The sequence below is a fragment of the Poromitra crassiceps genome (genome assembly GCF_964638095.1).
Source record: "Poromitra crassiceps genome assembly, chromosome: 6".
Classification (NCBI taxonomy): Eukaryota; Metazoa; Chordata; class Actinopteri; order Beryciformes; family Melamphaidae; genus Poromitra; species Poromitra crassiceps.
Window position 1 is genome coordinate 19,509,673 of NC_139627.1, and position 18,539 is coordinate 19,528,211.

At 43.6% G+C, this 18,539-nt stretch overlaps 2 protein-coding genes across 2 annotated transcripts; both read right to left on the bottom strand.

The window, feature by feature from the left end:
• Positions 1-4,428: 4,428 nt before the first annotated feature.
• gja3 (gap junction protein, alpha 3) lies at positions 4,429-5,832 on the bottom strand (the record flags this gene model as incomplete). The annotated part of the gene is made up of 1 exon (XM_083639464.1): positions 4,429-5,832. The coding sequence occupies one exon, from the start codon at positions 5,830-5,832 to the stop codon at positions 4,429-4,431; it is 1,404 nt and encodes a 467-aa protein (XP_083495590.1).
• Positions 5,833-11,176: 5,344 nt separating this feature from the next.
• gjb8 (gap junction protein beta 8) lies at positions 11,177-16,253 on the bottom strand. The gene is made up of 2 exons (XM_083638368.1): positions 16,138-16,253; positions 11,177-13,056 (listed from the first exon to the last, which is right to left on the bottom strand). Exon 2 carries the CDS (start codon positions 13,036-13,038, stop codon positions 12,229-12,231), a length of 810 nt encoding a protein of 269 aa, XP_083494494.1. The 5' UTR covers positions 13,039-13,056; positions 16,138-16,253; the 3' UTR covers positions 11,177-12,228.
• Positions 16,254-18,539: the final 2,286 nt, after the last annotated feature.

An 18,539-nucleotide genomic window follows, 5' to 3' on the forward strand; every position in this document is an offset into this window, starting at 1 on the left:
AGAATTTCAAATCAAATGACAAGAAACCAGGATTTTAATGGTGTCTTTCTTGCGTTAATTGATGTATTTGATGTTGCGGGTGGAACTTCCCACTGGTCGCTGCTGTGTCATCCTATAATAAGAGTTCAGTGTCTGTGTCTGTGAGCAGAATTGTGCAATTTTACATGCGATCGCACGGAATCTTTCAAGAAGTGTAAAGAGCACCCCTGCGGGTCACCTAATGGAGCTGAGCGTTTTGAATTAGGTAGGCCGACTAAACGGGCAAAAATGGCTAATTAGTGGTGAGTGTACTGAGCCTCATAACCCCAAAGCAGGTGAGAATGATTTGCTGCACTGACTGTATCTTATGGAAACTCAATAAATTCCGAAGACCTGAAAATGAAAATAAAAACATGACAGGATGTTTTTCTTCACCACATTCATTCATTCCAACTAACATTCCAACTATGTATGGTGTATACATCGATTTGACAATTTATCCCCAAAAGTATTATTTTATTGTATTTATATCAAAATCTTTCACTCTACTTCCTGGAAAATTTAAAATACCCCCCCCCCAATCAAATCAAACTGCTTTTCCCTCCCTAACTGATCTCATTGGTTTACACATTGAATGATGCATTTCCTTGCTATGTCCCGCCCCCAGCATCCTGCTTCAACAGGAAATACATCACATTGAGGAAGCAAGATGCTTTTAAAATATCTTCAAGGAAATGGCAAAATGCCTTTTCATAAAATCTGTTTGCCGACTGTTAAGCCATGAAGTAAACATGAAAATCCACTGTACTCCAGGAGGTAAGTAAAGCGATTTACATACATGGAAAAATAATATATGGAGGGGGGAGTTAATTATTTTCCATTATTAAAAGGTGTGCATTATGATAATGGAATATTAGCCAATGAGGTGGAGGAAAAATTTCAGGGGATGTTTCAAATGTCTCAGATTACATTCCTCCACCCTGGAAAGGATGATGTGACAACAGCAGGAACTGAACACATTTTCACCTGCACTATTTCAAGTCAAAGTTATTTGTGTTTCTTTTTATGTTTCCTCTAGTAGGTAATCCTTTCCTCTAACTTTTCATGTACGGTTATTTGCATTGTGAGACATCACATCACACCCATTTCACCAAATTCTGTTGGAGCAGGTTGAAATGAAAGGCTGGTTGAAAAAGCGTCTGATCTGATTGAACGATGTTGACTAATTAAAGTGAAGACGAGAACAGAACACCAAAATCAATATGGTACAAAAAAGTTTATTTAGTAACAGTTTTGTAAACATTTGAGGTAAATGAACATTTACATCAACTTGTTCTTACAAAAGAATCATTCATACACAAGGCACTTCTCTTATTTAAGACAGCATTGAAAACAGGCTGCTTTTGGAGCATGGTGAGATGGTTCCTACTCCCTGACGAGCCAGAGAAATCATGCTCTGCATGAGGCGTAAGAGGAGAGAGTCTGGAGGGGCGCGGAGCGGGACGTCCTGTCAGGGGCTTGTATGCGTGGTTAGGGAAGGGCCAGCTACCCGGCTAACAGCTAACACTCTCTCAACAGTGGAGTCGCTTGATTTGACGTCGAAACCGGAGTCCCGACGAGTTTGTGAGAAGAACTGATTGAACACACAGAAAATAAATACCCCAACTGGTTTTTCGCTCTCTTGCTTTAGCTTTTTTTTTTTATCGTCTTCAAACTCGGTGTAAGTTTCAGACCATGAGCTTGAAGGAAAATACTTGTTTTCCTTTTGAATACTGCCTTTGCTGTAAAGAGCTGCTGCGTTTTGGGTTTTAAGACATGTTTCCTTTCAGGATCATAGAGATTGGCCATTTGGTGTCACGCTCTCTCTCTCTCTCTCTCTATTACTATTAATATTAGCATCATAGAACAGCATCGTCTTGCCTAAATGTGCAAATCTTTATCAACTACTAAAATGTAAACTTTAGGAACCAAAAACAAATGCAGATAACAAAGATTTTTTTTTCTCTCGTTTTGTACAATAAACATGGATTGGGAAAGGTTGCTTGTATCTATAATGAGTCGTGTGTGTCGTCTCACTCTGTTTCAGTTTGCATTGGATGGTTGTTATTTAAGCAAATGGTAATGTGTGAAATAAGATACAATATGAAACATAATATCTATATGGGTACAGATACTCTTACACCATACAGTAGGCTACCATCATGCTCTAACCCCCCCCCCCCTTAGAAAAACAAGTGGTAACACTTTACATTGACCTTACTCCAGTGTATTAACTGCTAGAAAAGTATTGCATTATAATACTATTTAAGTACTTGTTAAAAATCTCTCTTATACATACTTAGAAGAGTGTAACTAGACAATGCAAATATAAAGTTGTGCTGTTACACTCCTTTAAGTGCATTATGTATTAGAGAGATTTTTTTTATCAAGTAGGCCTACTTCCACTGTATTATACTTGCATTAGTTCACCAGGTTAACCCACAGGTGGGTGGATACAGTGGAACAGCAGGCGCGGGTGGACTCAGTTCAAATTGAGGTGGGGATTTTTCTAATAAGATCTCTAAGCATCAAGGTGAATACAACAAAAAAGAAGCCATCAAGGTCAACTGCACCCTGGCACTAGGACACTCACCGCGCCACTCTTTTTGTCCTTCTTTCCTTCTTTTTTGCTATTATCGTAGCTGTTTCGCAATCACAAACTGACTACTACAAGTATGCAATTTATGAGTATATTTCAATTCAGTTTTTAAAAAAATAGCACTTTTCAGAATAAAACCAATGAAGAAGCACATGAAGTGTGTGAGAGAGAGAACCTTTTAGCTCACAGTTGCTCTTGATATGAAGGAGTGATGTGTTTTTGATGGCAACAATATCCGCCAACCATCTGAATATGAATACGTATTATTATTATTATTATTATTATTATTATTATTATTATTCATAATAATATTATTATAAATAATATTGTAATGTGCTGTGAAGTTATTGCTAATCTGTATATCAGATGGTGGCCGCCATGTAGTTGCATCATATTTTTGAAGATGGTGGAATTGGATATCTTCTCCTTTCTGTACAGTTAGTAAGGCAGAGGGTCGAGAGAGCATTTTTCTTTTCAGACATGTTGTTTGGGGAAGTGGTGACAGAGGCAGGCGTGAGGGACCAGGCTCTGCTCTTACTGTCTGCTCTGGAGTAGAAGCTAACAGCAGGGAGGGGAGGTCAGTAGAAACCCAAGCGTCTTCATTCTGGGTATCGCTTTTTTTTTTGTCCAGCGGTTTTGACCCACACCCCCCTCTGCGCTGCACCTGTGCTGCACCTGTGTCTGTACGCTCTGCGGAGGTTGGGGATGTTAAACCGGTTCATTCCCGTTTCCTTCTCGATACAAATATTTATCGTCTCTGCATGAAGCGACGCAATGGATGATGGGTTAAAACTGAGGCGGCCGCAACTATTTTGTCGGTGAATCGGTGAGTTGTAGGCTTACATGATATACTGTATATCCGCCACAGTGATGTACACAGTACACTTAATGTTGGTGGGGTAGAAACTACTTCCTGAATGAGCTATGTTTAAAACAAAAGGCATGTTGACATGTGACTGAGCTTCACCTGCAAGACCCTGAAAGCAGATCAAGCGCATTGACCTGATATATGAGTGTGATCTGGCATATTAAACACTAACGGATCTGTACAACCATGTCCGCTACCTGTGCTTCCTCCACATAAAAAAAGTCTTTAATTCAGTCGGTCATTGACTTGACAAAATGCACGTTATCATTCTTAATTGGAATAAATAGTCTTTTAGGCTCAACATAAGAAGGAAAAAAACACCTTGAGATACCTCCAAACCAAACACTTTGGTCAGATGCGTCCATGTTAATGTGGAATAACAATGAGCCGACTTCCTTCGCTCTGTCCAGCACTGTGTATGGAAACATTTTGGCTTGTTAGCATTGCACGATCACACTTTGTGCACACGATTAAGACCAAACGAAACTCGTCTGCAACTCACCGATTGCACGAACGCATCAACCACTACTGATTAACTCGTTTCCGGCTTTGCCTAACCGTGGTTTCTGCTTTCCTGTCTCAGCTGCCTTGCCTCCTTTGTGTGTGTTTTATTTTCCTTTGTTTTATTCATGTGTATTTTGTGTCTGAGAATCACTGTGTGTTGGGGTGGGGGGCGTGGGGGAGGGGCCTGTGGACAGAGACATTGGACTATAGAGACAGTTCAACGTCCAGTCACTTCCTGTATCTGTTTCGCCACTGCCACGCCTCCTTAGGAGTCTGGTCTAGCCAATGAAGTTTCATAACACTGAGAGACAGCCAATCACAAGCTGCCATATAGGAGACCGGAAGAGTACCATTTCATACTATTGGCAGAGCCTGGAATGAGCTATCTCTACAGTCCAGTCATCTCTGCTGTGGAGGTGTGGGGGGGTTTGGGGGTAACTTAGACGGCCAAATCGTTTGGCCTGGCTCTGATGCTGCTGCTCTTACTGGCCCTGCTGAGCCTCCGGGGGTCTATGGCGACCGCCTGCACCGGCGGTGGCTCGTGCATCTCCACCATGGTGGTGGTGAGGTGGCCCTCCTCCGGCTCACTCTTCCCGCCGCCCAAGCTGCCTGCGGGGGAGGTGTTGCCGGGGCTGCCGCTGCTGCCGGCGGCGGCCATGTTGCTGCCGGGGGCAGCCATGTTGCTGCCGGGGGCGGCCATGTTGGCGTCGAGCACGGGGCCCTGTTGCTCACCGTCGCTGTTGGAGGAGGAGGGGGAGGGGGAAGTGGCTTTCATCTCCCGAGTCTGCTGCTCGGTGGCCAGGTTGGCCCAGTTCTGCTGCGTGGCCAGCCTGTGGTTGTTGGTGTTGCTGATGTAGTAGTGGGAGGGGGGCGAGGGCTGGAGCGCTTCCTCCCGCTGGAGGTCGTCCATCTTGAAGTCGGCCGCCGACGGCTCGCCCGCCGCCCCCCCGGCCGGCAGGAAGGCCCCGCTGCCCCCTCTTACCTCTGTGTAGTTGGGGGGGTAGCTGAGGCTGGCCGGGGCAGTTCTGGAGGCCGAGGCCAGACCCTCGGGGTCCACGATGTTGGTGCGCCGTAGCGACACGCGGTCGGGGGCGAACTCGTTCGTCATCCCCTGTTTAACTTTCTTCCATCCAAGGTGATAGATCTCTAACAAATTCAGCAAAAGAGACACGCAAGCCACCACAAGCATAAATATGATGAAAATTGTCTTTTCGGTGGGCCTCGATATGAAGCAGTCCACGGTGTTGGGGCAGGGCCACCGCGCACACTTGTACAGAGGCCTCAGCTGGAAGCCATAGAGGAAATACTGGCCTAAAATGAATCCCACTTCAAACAGGGTCTTGAAAATAATGTTGAACACGTAGGTACGCAGCAGCGCGCCTCTGATGCGGATTTTGCCGTGCTCGTCCCTGATAGGCGGCTTCTCCTTTTTGCCTCCGCCTCCGGCCTCCCCTCCGTTTCTATAAAGGAGTTCTTTCTCGTCCTGGAACCTGTTGGCCTTGCGCATCTCCTCTTCCTTCTCCTTCCGCTTCTCCTCCATGCGGACGATGTGCAGCACGTGGCCCAGGTAGATGAGGGTGGGCGTGGACACAAAGATGATCTGCAGCACCCAGAAGCGGATGTGGGAGATGGGGAAGGCCTCATCGTAGCAGACGTTCTCGCACCCGGGCTGCTGCGTGTTGCAGGTGAAGTCGGACTGCTCGTCGCCCCACACCTCCTCGGCGGCCGCGCCCAGCACCAGGATCCTGAAGATGAAGAGGACAGTCAGCCAGACTTTGCCGATGACCGTCGAGTGCTCCTGAGCATTCTCCAGCAGCCGCCCCAGAAAGCTCCAGTCGCCCATGCTTCAAGATTTCTAGCCTAGGGAGAAAGTACAGGCTGGAGTGAACAGAGGGGGAAAGGGTGACAAGAGAGAGAGAATCACGTCAACGGATCTGCTGAAGGGATCAAAAGTCGGTGTGAGTGTTCGTTATAATCATGTCTGGGCATTTTGGATGGCCTTACCCCAAGGTTTAGCAATCTACGCACGGGAACAAACAGGAAGACACAAGGACACAAGTGTGGATGGACGAGTCGGCCACAATCTGACATATTCGCCCTTTTTTTTAGCTAAACGCTCAGCGGATCATCGTCGAGCGCGTGGGCGCCGGATATCGACAGCAGATCGAAAGCCACAACGCAGCACTTCCCTTCACACACAGCCTCTGCAGCAGCTCATGTACTGTATGGGCCAGGTGTTTGACTGGAGCCTGGCTCACTCTCCCTTTCTCTCTGTCACATAGTCTCTCTCTCTCTCTCTCTCTCTCTCTCACTCTCTCACTCTCACTCTCACTCTCTGTCTGTCTCTCTCTCTCTCTCTCTCTCTCTCTCTCTCCCTCTGTCTCTCTCTCACCTGCTCGCTCCACTGCCCAGTAGGCATGTGCTGAGATCAACATTATAATGTTCGAAAACAGCATTTAGCAGCGATGGGGCTCTGGTGTGGCACGTGCACGCATACCCACGCACACACGCGCGTACACACACACACACACACACACACACACACACACACACACACACACACACACACACACACACTAGAGACACACACACACACACACACACACACACACACACACACACACCCTCCCTACCTCCCTTTATCTCCCCACTGTAACTGTATCTGTTAGGAAATATTTTAACTTGTTAGAATAGTTACTCCAGTGATAATGTGACATGTTCTCATAGCACAGGTGACATAATAACAATTAAGATGCCTTTTTGTTTCAGAGCATGTCAATTGAGAGATTTTTAAGTCAATGAATTGTGAAACAGAAGCTACTTGATGTTTGACGGGAGCCTACACACATTTACTGCTGATTTCAGATCAGAGCTTGAAGTTATAATGAGAAAGATGAAACGGGATGCTCACGACGGCATAAAGGATTTTTACCTTTTTAACCTCGCTGTCTGCTTGTTAAAAAAACAAGTGACAAATTGGATTTGGTCATAGATGAGTCGTTTAAATTGACTTTCAAAGCTAAATTTTCAGGTTTCACAAAACAGAATCACAGAGATTCCAAAACCAGATATTTTGAAATTGCAGGAGAGGAATGCTACGCTTTGAGCCAGATGAAAGCTTTTGTCAGAGAGCCTTATGTACATGAACCTGCCAGTAAAAACCCACCACTATTCATACAGCAAATACAAAATACACAAACACACACTCACACGTCACGCACACACACACACGCACGCACACGCACGCACGCACGCACGCACGCACGCACGCACGCACACACACACACACACACACACACACACACACACACACACACACACACACACACACACACACACACACACACACACACAGATAGCAGGAGGAACTTACTAAAATGTTCTTGTATTAAAGGTAATAAATCCATCGACTGATTCAGAATATGTTTGACACCTGGAAGAGACAAAAAATTAATCAAGCAGCAAATTATCCACTTTTTGTCCATAAATAGGCTACCTTATATCAAAACCCTAATTGCTATAGGCATACAAAAAGAACAGATAACAAAAATAAAATTGAAAGTTGAATGATATACCCTACATTTTGATACAGAATTTAAAACAATATTTTTTAATGATAGTTAGGCTATTGCTTTTTTAAGAGCAGTTAAAAACAGCCAAGCTCATTTGTTTTTAGATAAAATTCATAGCTTATTTTGTAATAACAATTGCCTGCTACCCGATATAATTAATCCATAGGGATGACTAAATAACATAAACCAATCAGAGGGTTAGAAAATCTTGGTTTATCTTTAGGCTATTATTTGGCATTATAGATGCTTTAACAATTGGAGGCACGCTTTGAATACATCACTAAATATTTTACAAGGATATGTGTTACATTTTACGTTACATTTTTATATCGGGTGGTGTTAAATGTAAACGGACACAGCCAAGTTCAAATACAAAGCCATACCTGCCAGCCTGACAATACAGAGTGTGCCAGAGAGTCCACCGGCCGCCTTTTAACTCCACTACCTTTGTCTGGCTTTTATTGTCTCACTCTTGTCAGTAGAATTACAGCTTAACACTTAATAGCGGGCCTAATTAGGCTAATTAGGCTACTAGTGACACTTGTCATGTATCACTATACATGGCAGCATCCGCCCCAACACTTTATTATAAGACTATGGAATATCAGGGAAACATTTACAATATGTGTTTTCTTTCCGTCATACCTTTACACTGGAGATGCCATACTTAAATACTGAAAGCAAAATCCATCTGCCATTGGTGCCATAACTTGAGTGCGTTGAAAAGCATATAGACCTCCCGCAAGGCTGCAGCGCCCTCCCCTCTCCCTGCCCCACACCCAGAACCTGGCACCTCTCTGCCAGCTTACCCACTGTTTAAAAGTAACTCATGCACAAACTTCTTCAGGCGAGGAGAGTCTGTCTGTATGCCTGTCCCGGGCCCCCGAGGAAAAGTTTGTCTTTTGTTGCCGGTCAGTTTTTGGAGGCGGTGGGTTGGAGTTGGAGATGGGGCTCGGACAAACGCAGCTGCCTCCCGTTTCCAGCCATGTCTGGACTGTCACATTGTGTGACCATGCATGAGTGAATCCACAGTCATCAGCGCTGTCGGGATTCACACCACGCCCCTGTCAACCTCCCCAAAACTATTCCCAAAACCTCCCCACAAAACTGTCCCATAACCTGTCCACCCCCCCCCCCCAATTCTACCCCCCAAATCTTTTCAAAAACGTCTCCAAAACTTTACCAATTTGGCCCCAAATAATTCCAAACTCCTCTTCAAAACTCAGTATTCCAGCTAGACACACAATAATAATAATAACAATAACAATAGTAATAGGCTAATAATAATAATAAAGCATCATAGACAATAATACGACAAATAATTACAACCATGGGTTTAAAAAAAACACTACACCACAGAAAATCCAATCATGACTGTAAACTCACTAATGAATACTGTAAGTCCCTAGGAATATTATAGGAATACTATAGTGATAGCCTACTACAGGAGATAAAACCATAAACTATAGTAGCCTACTGTATGGTCACCATAAACTCAGTATTGAGTGGTAGACACACTTTAATTTCCTATGAATATTTTAGAAATATTATAGTTATATCATCATGGATTATAATAATGATGACAATACTACTACTACTACTAAATCTCTAAAGGTTCCTATGGAATAACCATTTAAATTTTAGACAGCAGCCACATTTTTAAGTCCAATAGGAATATTACAGTGATTTTCATCATTTCATAACATTGTTTACTAGACTATATGGGTGTCAATGGTCACCCAAAAAAATAAAGACCTCCCTCCTCTGGCTAAGCTGCAGAAAGACATGGCATCACTATAATGTTAGCTGATGTTACACACACACACACACACACACACACACACACACACACACACACGTGTCAACAACAACAAAAATGAACCGCACGTCTTGTTTCACTGATTTATCAAAAAAAGTCTTAAAAAGCAGAAGACTTCAGGGGTCAAAGTGCACATAAACAACATACAGCAGGTACAAAACACAATAATCACAAACATTTAATTCCTTAATTTCATGGTTAGAAAGCTGTCTGTGCATTAATAGCTGTTATTAACATAAAATGTGAAACTTTAGATTAGAATCATCAGGATTGTCTCTAAATGTCCATACGAGATCAATGGTACTTCAATTTCTGCATAATAAATATGCTATAATTTGGCTCTCATCCAACATAATATAAAATAAACCTATTACAACCTATTACAAAATGTCAACATTACACTTTTGTACACGCCATAGAATTGCATGAGGTTTGTGTAACCCTCTTTTCTGTTCATATCTCGGATGTGACACCTCTTATCTTGAGAGGGGTCACATCTCTCACTTCATCCACATACAGCACCGTGCTTCTTTCACATCAAACAGTACAGACTCTTCCTAGTTTCTGTCACCACACATCTTCATTCTGCGTTGACGTAAAGGTGAGGTGTGTTTGTTTCTACGTGTAGTCTAATAATCCGACTTGGCTATTCCTGGATGAAGGGGGGGACAAAGACATTGTCACCCTCAGATGGTTGGCTCACGTTGGAAGAGGGCAAGCTGTGATTAGTATATGGAGTCTAAAATAAGGGAGGCGCTGAAAGCTGATATGGCCAGCTGGGGTCAGCACACACCTTCTGGACAGCAGACAGCCTCATCAGGAGGCACGCACACATGTCAGACACCGCAGGGCTAAATGCACAAATGAATGCTGTGGTTGGAATCTGCAACTCAAACAATGCAACAATGCTTATCAATGTTTGTTATTACATCATGATTTGTATGTATACGTTTAAGGAATGTGAGTATGGTTAAGCAATGCAAGTGGACATGTTTGTGTGGAAAATATATTTGTGAAAATGTTTTGTGTCCAAATCATGCTATTAAAATACATAAATGCAAATTAATGACTTGCATCTGTACTTCAAGCATGTACGTAACAACATATGTGAATGAATTCATGATTGATATGTATTCATATTGCTGAGTCGTGTGACCTCAAATGCTTCACATAGCAATGAGATCTGTTGGAGGTTTCTGTCAGATGAGGGGGATCTCCTATAGCCAAATAAGATATTTAAGAGAAACAGTCTTGTTTTGTTTATGCATTTGTGAAAATATGCAACATGTTCTCAGTGGGTTTCAGCTCACTTCACTTATCTAGAAACATATCTTATCTTAACTTTTCAACACAGCAGAGATATGCAGCATGTTAACTATACAGTATAGCCATTGTGGTGTTGCATGTCCAGAATGTACCTGCATATTTCATATATTATTTGTCTGCATAGTAGGGGTGGGGGGGTACAGTATTGCGATATTTTGCATGCAGTGGACACCAAGTATCGATTTTAAAATCGCAATAATATCATATTGTGACTAAAGTATTGTGATGATATCGTATCATGACGCCTCTGGTGATCCCACCCCTATGTCCTACCTATGAGTTTTCCTTTGGGGACATAATTTGCAGTTGAAAAAAGGTAATACATTACAATATATTGCAATATATGTTATCGCAATTCTCAGCATATCGTAAAATGTTTAAAATCTTAATAATACCGTATCATGACTTAAATATTATAAGGATCGTGGGGATCTCTCACCCCTGGACAGCATCTGACCCAATAGACCTCTCAGTAGTAAAAATGTACAAAAATGACCAAACTCTAGCATTATTCATAAAAACTCACTTAACTATAAAAGCTTTTCGAACTTCATTTCTTGCTACACAGTCACTTGATTCAAAAGATCTCATGATCATAAAAACTCTAGTCAACACACACTCAAATCCATTTTCATAAATTCCTCCCAAATATATTGTTTTGCATTGACGCACATTTAAAATCAAACAGCTCTTCAATGTAAACTAGACAATAAAGCAAATCATAAAAGGCACTTGGACCTTTTTTCTACTTCATTTTTCACAACCTCAGTTCACTTCTCCTTGCCTCTTCATAAGGCTTCACTCCAAGCTTGGAGTGAAGCCTTTGTTCCACTGTAAACCACTAGATGTCAGCGTCAACTCACTCCTCTGCTTCAACCCTGCACCAAGACGGACAACCAGCACACTCCAGCAACTCCAAACCGTCATCAATAAATTAAGACAAAAACCTATACAATACTACATCATCAAATTTGATCAGTTTCCCCCTGTATGGAAAACAGGGTGATACCTGTGATATTATGTACTATTATGTGCTAAAGCAGACAGAATCAGGTCGTGTTTGAGAGAAATTCTCCTAATTCTGGCTGCTTCTTTTTCATCTGAATACAAACTGGGCCTCACAGTAACAAACATTGATATATGATATGATCCATAACTTTGTTTTTGTTTACACACATAGGACTGCCTTCAGCGGTGCATCTGAGGCCATAGGAGAACAGCCCATCACTCTCTGGCACACAAGAATCTACAGTCATTCTCCTACAAATGAATAGACAAGGTAGGCTGCCATGAGTCTAGGAGCCCCTTCTCTGCCTGAACTAATTTATTTTGCAATCATTTCAAGCTAGTTTTACGACTCAAATGCTCTGAAAAGCTGTTTCACCCCCACCGAGAAACAATTCTGAGCGATGTTCAGCTTTTTCGCACAATTACGTAACTGTAGATGTGCGCTAAAGCCATTGTGGGAGGTGGGCTTTACAGTTTATGCCCTCTTCTTCACCACCGCGCCAGCCTTCCTTCATCACACGGTTTTGTTGGTGGAGGAATCGGTGGAAGAGGACAGCAGCATCTCGTTCTTCTTGTTCTGCAGCAGGGTCTTCTCTGGAGTGATGTGGCCGTCGGGATGGGTGTAGGGGTGGCTCCTCTTGGTCCGCCGGGTAGAGCACCTCATGAGGGCCTTGACGATGAGGTAGCCCAGCTCGGCCACGTTCAGCACCATGCAGATGGCCGACGAGGACACCATGAAGATGGTGAAGATGGTCTTCTCCGTGGGCCTGGAGATGAAGCAGTCCACCTTGTTGGGGCAGGGCCACTGCTCACACTTCACCAGCCGGGGCATCTGGAAGCCGTCGTAGACGAAGTAGAGCGCGTACATGAAGCCGCCCTCGAAGATGAGCCGGAAGAATAGGCTGCAGGTGTAGGTCCACCACAGCGGGCCCGTGATGGGCAGCCGCCGTCGCTTCAGCGTCTCCAGATCCATGTCCGTGGTCTTCTCGCCGCCGTTGGAGGCCAGCATGGTTCTCTTGTCCCCCCGCTTCCTGTAGGCCACATGCATGGCGACCAGCAGGGCCGGTGTGGACACGAAGATGAGCTGGAGGCACCACAGGCGGATGTGCGACACGGGGAAGAAGTGGTCGTAGCAGACGTTCTTGCAGCCGGGCTGCTGTGTGTTGCAGGTGAAGTCGGACTGCTCATCCCCCCACACGCTCTCTGCCGCCAGGACCAGGATGGTGATGCGGAAGATGAAGAGGACGGACAGCCAGATCTTCCCCAGGCTGGTGGAGTGTTTGTTGACGCCACCCAGCTGGGCGTATAGCGCTCCCCAGCTCATTGTGGGTGCTTAGACCACCTGTAGAGGGGCAGGAGAGCAGCAGAGGGTTTAGGCAGCCTGCAAAGCCCAAATTCAGACATTCAAGCACATTTAAAGGAACACTCTGCCCATTTTCAACCAGCTTTGTATCATTAGAACATCAGTAGTATATCAGAAAACTGTAAACTGTTTTGAAGTCTGTCATTTAATTTGACAGTTATTGAGTGTTAAAGTGTGGACCAGTGACATCACTGGTCCACACTAAGTCAAATTAATAACTCATTAACTCAAATCAACTCTCAATAACTGTCAAACTAGATGAATGATGAATAGTTTGACAGTTATTGAGAGTTGATTTGAGTTAATGAGTTATTAATTTGAGTTAGTGACATCACTGGTCCACACTTTAACACTCAATAACTGTCAAATTAAATGACAGACTTCAAAACCGTTTACAGTTTTCTGATATACTACTGATGTTCTAATGATACAAAGCTGGTTGAAAATGGGCGGAGTGTTCCTTTAAGGGAAAATTCCAGCATTTCCTACAGGCAGTGGTGTAGTGGTGCCTCCTACAGGCAGTGGTGTAGTGGTGCCTGAAGAAGTGGGTATACTCTTAATTTATTACTTTTTTTTTAACAAGGGCAACTTCGGCCCAGGACCACGTGCATCATGTAGCAAGCGGGCGGCCTCATTACATTACATTACATTACGTCACTTGGCAGATGCTTTTTTCCAAAGCGACTTACAATAACACATTTTTGTCAGCAATAAAACAATCAACTATGCAACACAGTCTATGACAGCTACAACTTCTGAAGGAATAGTGGTAAAGTTAAGTTAGTAAGTATGTACGGCCTTGGGCTGTAAGCGGAATCAGGTGGAGCACGAGGAGGATGGAACATAAATCACTGTCCCAGCAGCCTAGAAAAGAAAAATAGTAAAATTGTCAATATGTCTTGTTTCTTCCTTGTTACTGATAGAGAGTTCAATCATGTAGTTAGTACGTTTTGCTTTTTTTGAGAGAGAGAGAGAGAGAGAGAGAGAGAAAGAAGTTAGTTCAAGAAGGGCCCAGATGGAGCCTGAAAAGGTGTATCTTTAGTCTTTTCCGAAAGATCGGCAGTGATTCGGCCGTCCTGACCGAAGGTGGAAGCTCGTTCCACCATTGAGGTGCCAGAGACGAGAAGAGTCGCGAACGGGATGAGCGATTTTTGAGCCCCGTAGCGGAGGAGGGGCGAGGCTTCCTGCGCTGGTGGAGGAGCGGAGGGAACGGTGAGAGATTTGGAGCCTGACCATAGATTGTAAGTACAGAGGGGCTGTCTGGTGTACTGCCCTGTAGGCCAGAACCAGTGTTTTGAATTGCGTGCCGAGATGGGAAGCTAGTGAAGGTCCCGGAAGAGGGGAGTGACATGAGAGAATTTGGGTTGGTTGAAAACCAGACGGGCTGCAGCGTTCTGAATGAGCTGAAGCGGACGGATGTCAGCGGCAGGAAGGCCGGCCAGAAGCACGTTGCAGTAGTCCAGACGGGAGATGATAAGTGACTGGACCAGGAGTTGTGTTGCTTCCCTTGTGTGTCGCTTCCCTCATGCAACTCAAGCCCATTCGAGGAAACTACATCGTTCAACAGCCCAAGTTTGGCACTGATGACGTCATCACTGATGACACAATCACCATTTCCCATTTCAAACAGCCCAAGTTTGGCACTGATGACATCACTGATGACATCATCACTGATGACGTCATGACATAATAATAATAATAATAATAATACATCAGATTTATATCATGCTTGTCCTTTGCTCAAAGACGCTTTACACTACAAGATAAAACAACTTTAAAAAAGGTGAGAGAGAAAATAACTTCATCGGTTGAAAGCAAGGGCAAAAAGGTGGGTTTTGAGGGCTTTTTTGAAGGAGGACAGAGTGTCTGCATGACGGATATGGCTGGGGAGGGCGTTGCAGAGGGTGGGGGCGGCGAAGGCGAAGGCTCTGTCGCCCCAGGTCCCTGGACATCATCACTGACAATATCATCACTGATGACATCATCACCGTTATCCATTCCTGACTGACTGATTGACTGACTGAATGAATGCCTGACTCACCCCAAAACGCCTTCTCTTGACCACGCGCTGCGCAGGCTGCGCACGTGGTGAACTCAATGCAGAGAGGGGCAACTGAAAAGACATTATTTCCCCTCCATTCCTTTGATAACATTTCTATTTTTGAATTTTGGTATTTGATTGAATATTGTGTAGTGACAAAAAAAGTGAGAGCAAAAAAAGAGGAAAACATGGGATAGTGGTCATGAAGCGGACTCGAACCCACAACATTGCCAGTAGGCCCTACATGGTGTTTGCCTTAAGCAAGAACCTAAAATGTCAAGATTTTGACCTGGCTGAATCCATCAGCAACACTAAATTTCCATATACATTGCAGGGTTTAGTTACTCTTTAATTACTAAAACAGTTGTATTAATCAACTATTAACAGTTAATCATTACTATTCAGTTTAGTAATTAATTAAAGCAATTATTTAATTTTCAGCAGCACATAGATTATATGATAGCCTATAGTCTGTTGCTTATGTGCACTTTACTTTTTGACCATGGACATTAGGGATGCTGAAGAAGTTAAGGGACTAAAATCTCTTTTCTAATCAAATCACAGAGCAGAAGCCCAGTATGGCACAGATATCCATTGATTAACCCACTGTAGCCTATCACGATCCTTCAGTAGGCTTCTTATTCATTTTATTCCACCAAATAACTAAAACTGTCTGTTCACACAGATTTCTGTGATTGCATTCTGACTTAATCCCCTTTATTAGATCAGCTGCATCAGCAACTTCTTCAGGCGAGAATTTGTTGGAGTTTAAGAAAAAACGAGCTTTGTCTGATTCTGATTTTAGGCTGATGGCTAGAACTGTATTTAAATAAATAAGTCATCACGGGCGTAGAGCCTACTCACTAGCTAATAGGCCTAAATAATTAAATGTAGGCTATGCTCTAAAGTAAGATCCTAACAATACAGGTTTGTTTAGTTAGCCTACTCATGAGAAATTTAGGGCAAGTTCAATATAGCGGGTTCACCACATTCAAACCATCGGGAGTTTTCTAACTCACCTGTCTCTGTAGTCCGAATCCAGTAACAGCCTATCAGTGGGTTTCCATGAAGATAAAATCAAGTAAACTTCTGTTTTCCGTCCTAAAAAACAAACAAAACAAAAGATATTCCCGCAGTCCAAAGCCAAAGGAAGCTGTTTGAGAGGAAGTGGTTGGAGACGAGGAGTTGTTTTGAAACTTCCCGTGCGCTCTGACAGACAGGCCGCACCTGACTCTTTTGAGGAGCCTCATCCCTCTGAGGGGCGGGGCCAGCCTCAGGGTGGGGCCAGACAGATACCCATCACCAGTAGGACTGGATCTGGATGCCAACTGCATTCAAATGAGATTTGCAAAATTTTGTAATGGCTGAGTAGATTCCTAGCAGGTAATTACTAATTTAGTAAAGCAAAGTTCCTCAGAGGCAGAATGATCTGACTGCTAAGGTAGGCTAAGAAGTTATCAAACTTCAATGGCAAAAGTCGTGGCCAGTCACTGATGACAGATGTCACAACACTGACGTCATCAGTGATGCATAAATACAACATTGCATTTAAACAAAGTTTAAACAAGGCATCGATGCTCTATACATGAGAGCAGAATTCAAAATATTGTAAAGAAATTCAGTTTTTGAAATAGAATTCTGAGATTTTACACACTTCAACTACTGTGAGAGCAAAATTTAGTATTTTTTCCATGAAGTTTCAAGCTTTATTTAGCGAGAATTTGCAATAGTTGTTTACAGTAAAACATTTTGATGCACTGTGGCGTAAATTTTGGATCAAACAAAAATCTGTCTGAATTTTTTGTGTAGGACAGTCTAACGATGAAGATGCTGAAGTTTGGTGTAGTTTGAAGGAAAAATGTGGGAGGAGTAGGGTTTAATTAGTTTTACAGTTTTTGCAGTTTTGCAGTCTTGGGACTTAATAATTGGCCATAGCTTGCAGTGTACAAAAGTTTATTCTCACTTGGGCCCACATTTCAGTGAAAGTTGCAAAGCCGTAGGCTGATTTCTTATGAATTTTTAAGGTTTGAAACTTTAGACGGTCGCTGTAGCGCCACCATCAGGACTATTGGCGCCAAATTCGCGTCAACGAAGTTTGGCATTGGACTGGACCTTTGCGCAAAGTTTGGTTTATTTTCATGCATGGGAAGTCCAACTTCCCGGGTGAAGAAGAAGAATATTGGCAAATACAATAAGTGGGCAATACGTTTTTTTTTCATTCATTCATGACCATGGCATTCATGATGTTGATGGTCAGCAGAGCCCCAAACACACCGAGCCAACGGTTGGTCGTTGGGCTGTCGGTGAGCATCTGTGGACCTACTTTTTGCGGTGTGTCCATCCCCGTTGGCACTAATCGGCCTTGTTGGCGGCCTGTCTGGAAGGATTTTGGAAGGATTCTTGAGTGGTCAAATCTTTTTCAATCTTGCACCAAATCTATGTAACAAATGGGATCAACCCAAAAATTGCTGCAACAACTTATAAGATATAGCCTATAATTGGGCATGGAGATGGCTGGTTTTTGATATGATGTGGAAGGGGAAGGCGGCACTAAACTGTTGACGTGCTATCTCATCCTAAAGATCCCCTGTCCCCCCTAAAAAGACAAAAATATGGCCGGTGGGGAGGGGTGGATTGGAGGAGGTTAAGTAACTAAATTATTTTACAAAACCATTTAAGTGGTGAGCGAGGGGTGTGAAAATGGTAGGCAAACGCAGATTTGTTTCATGTACTGTATGTATCATAATGGTTTGTACATTTAGCAGTCCTAGGTTTTACGCAAGTGTAGAACGTACGTGCTAGTTGACCATCGTCTGTTGTCTTTGCAATGTGTTCAAGTGCAACTTTTTGGCCCCAACACATGCGATGTGTGAGGTGACGTCTTGACATCGGTTTGGTGTGTCTGGGCCCTAATACCGCTTTCAGACCAAAGACCAGGGTTGGGCTATGGGTTCCTAACCCTTCTTTTGTCAATTCCCACCAAGTCGGTCAACACTGGTTAATCCCTGGTCAGGGCAATTCACATAGGACCAGGGTCACAACCCGGGAGAGATGCATAACAATTAACTCTGGGAATCTGGGAATGGGCAGGGCGGACAGTCATATTCCTATTCTCTTGGTGAGTAAATCATGGAGTGACACCCAGACCGCAGGAGGGGAAAAAAATAATTTCCTACACGTGTTGGAGAAAGCTGTTGCTGATTTGCTGACTTCAATCTCTATATCTTGCACGTGTCATCCACCAAAACTAGCCCGATTACTCACACACACACACACACACACACACACACACACACACACACACACACACACACACACACACACACACACACACACACACACACACACACACACACACACACACACACACACACACACACACACACACTCACACACACACAGCAGCAGTATGCCTTGTATA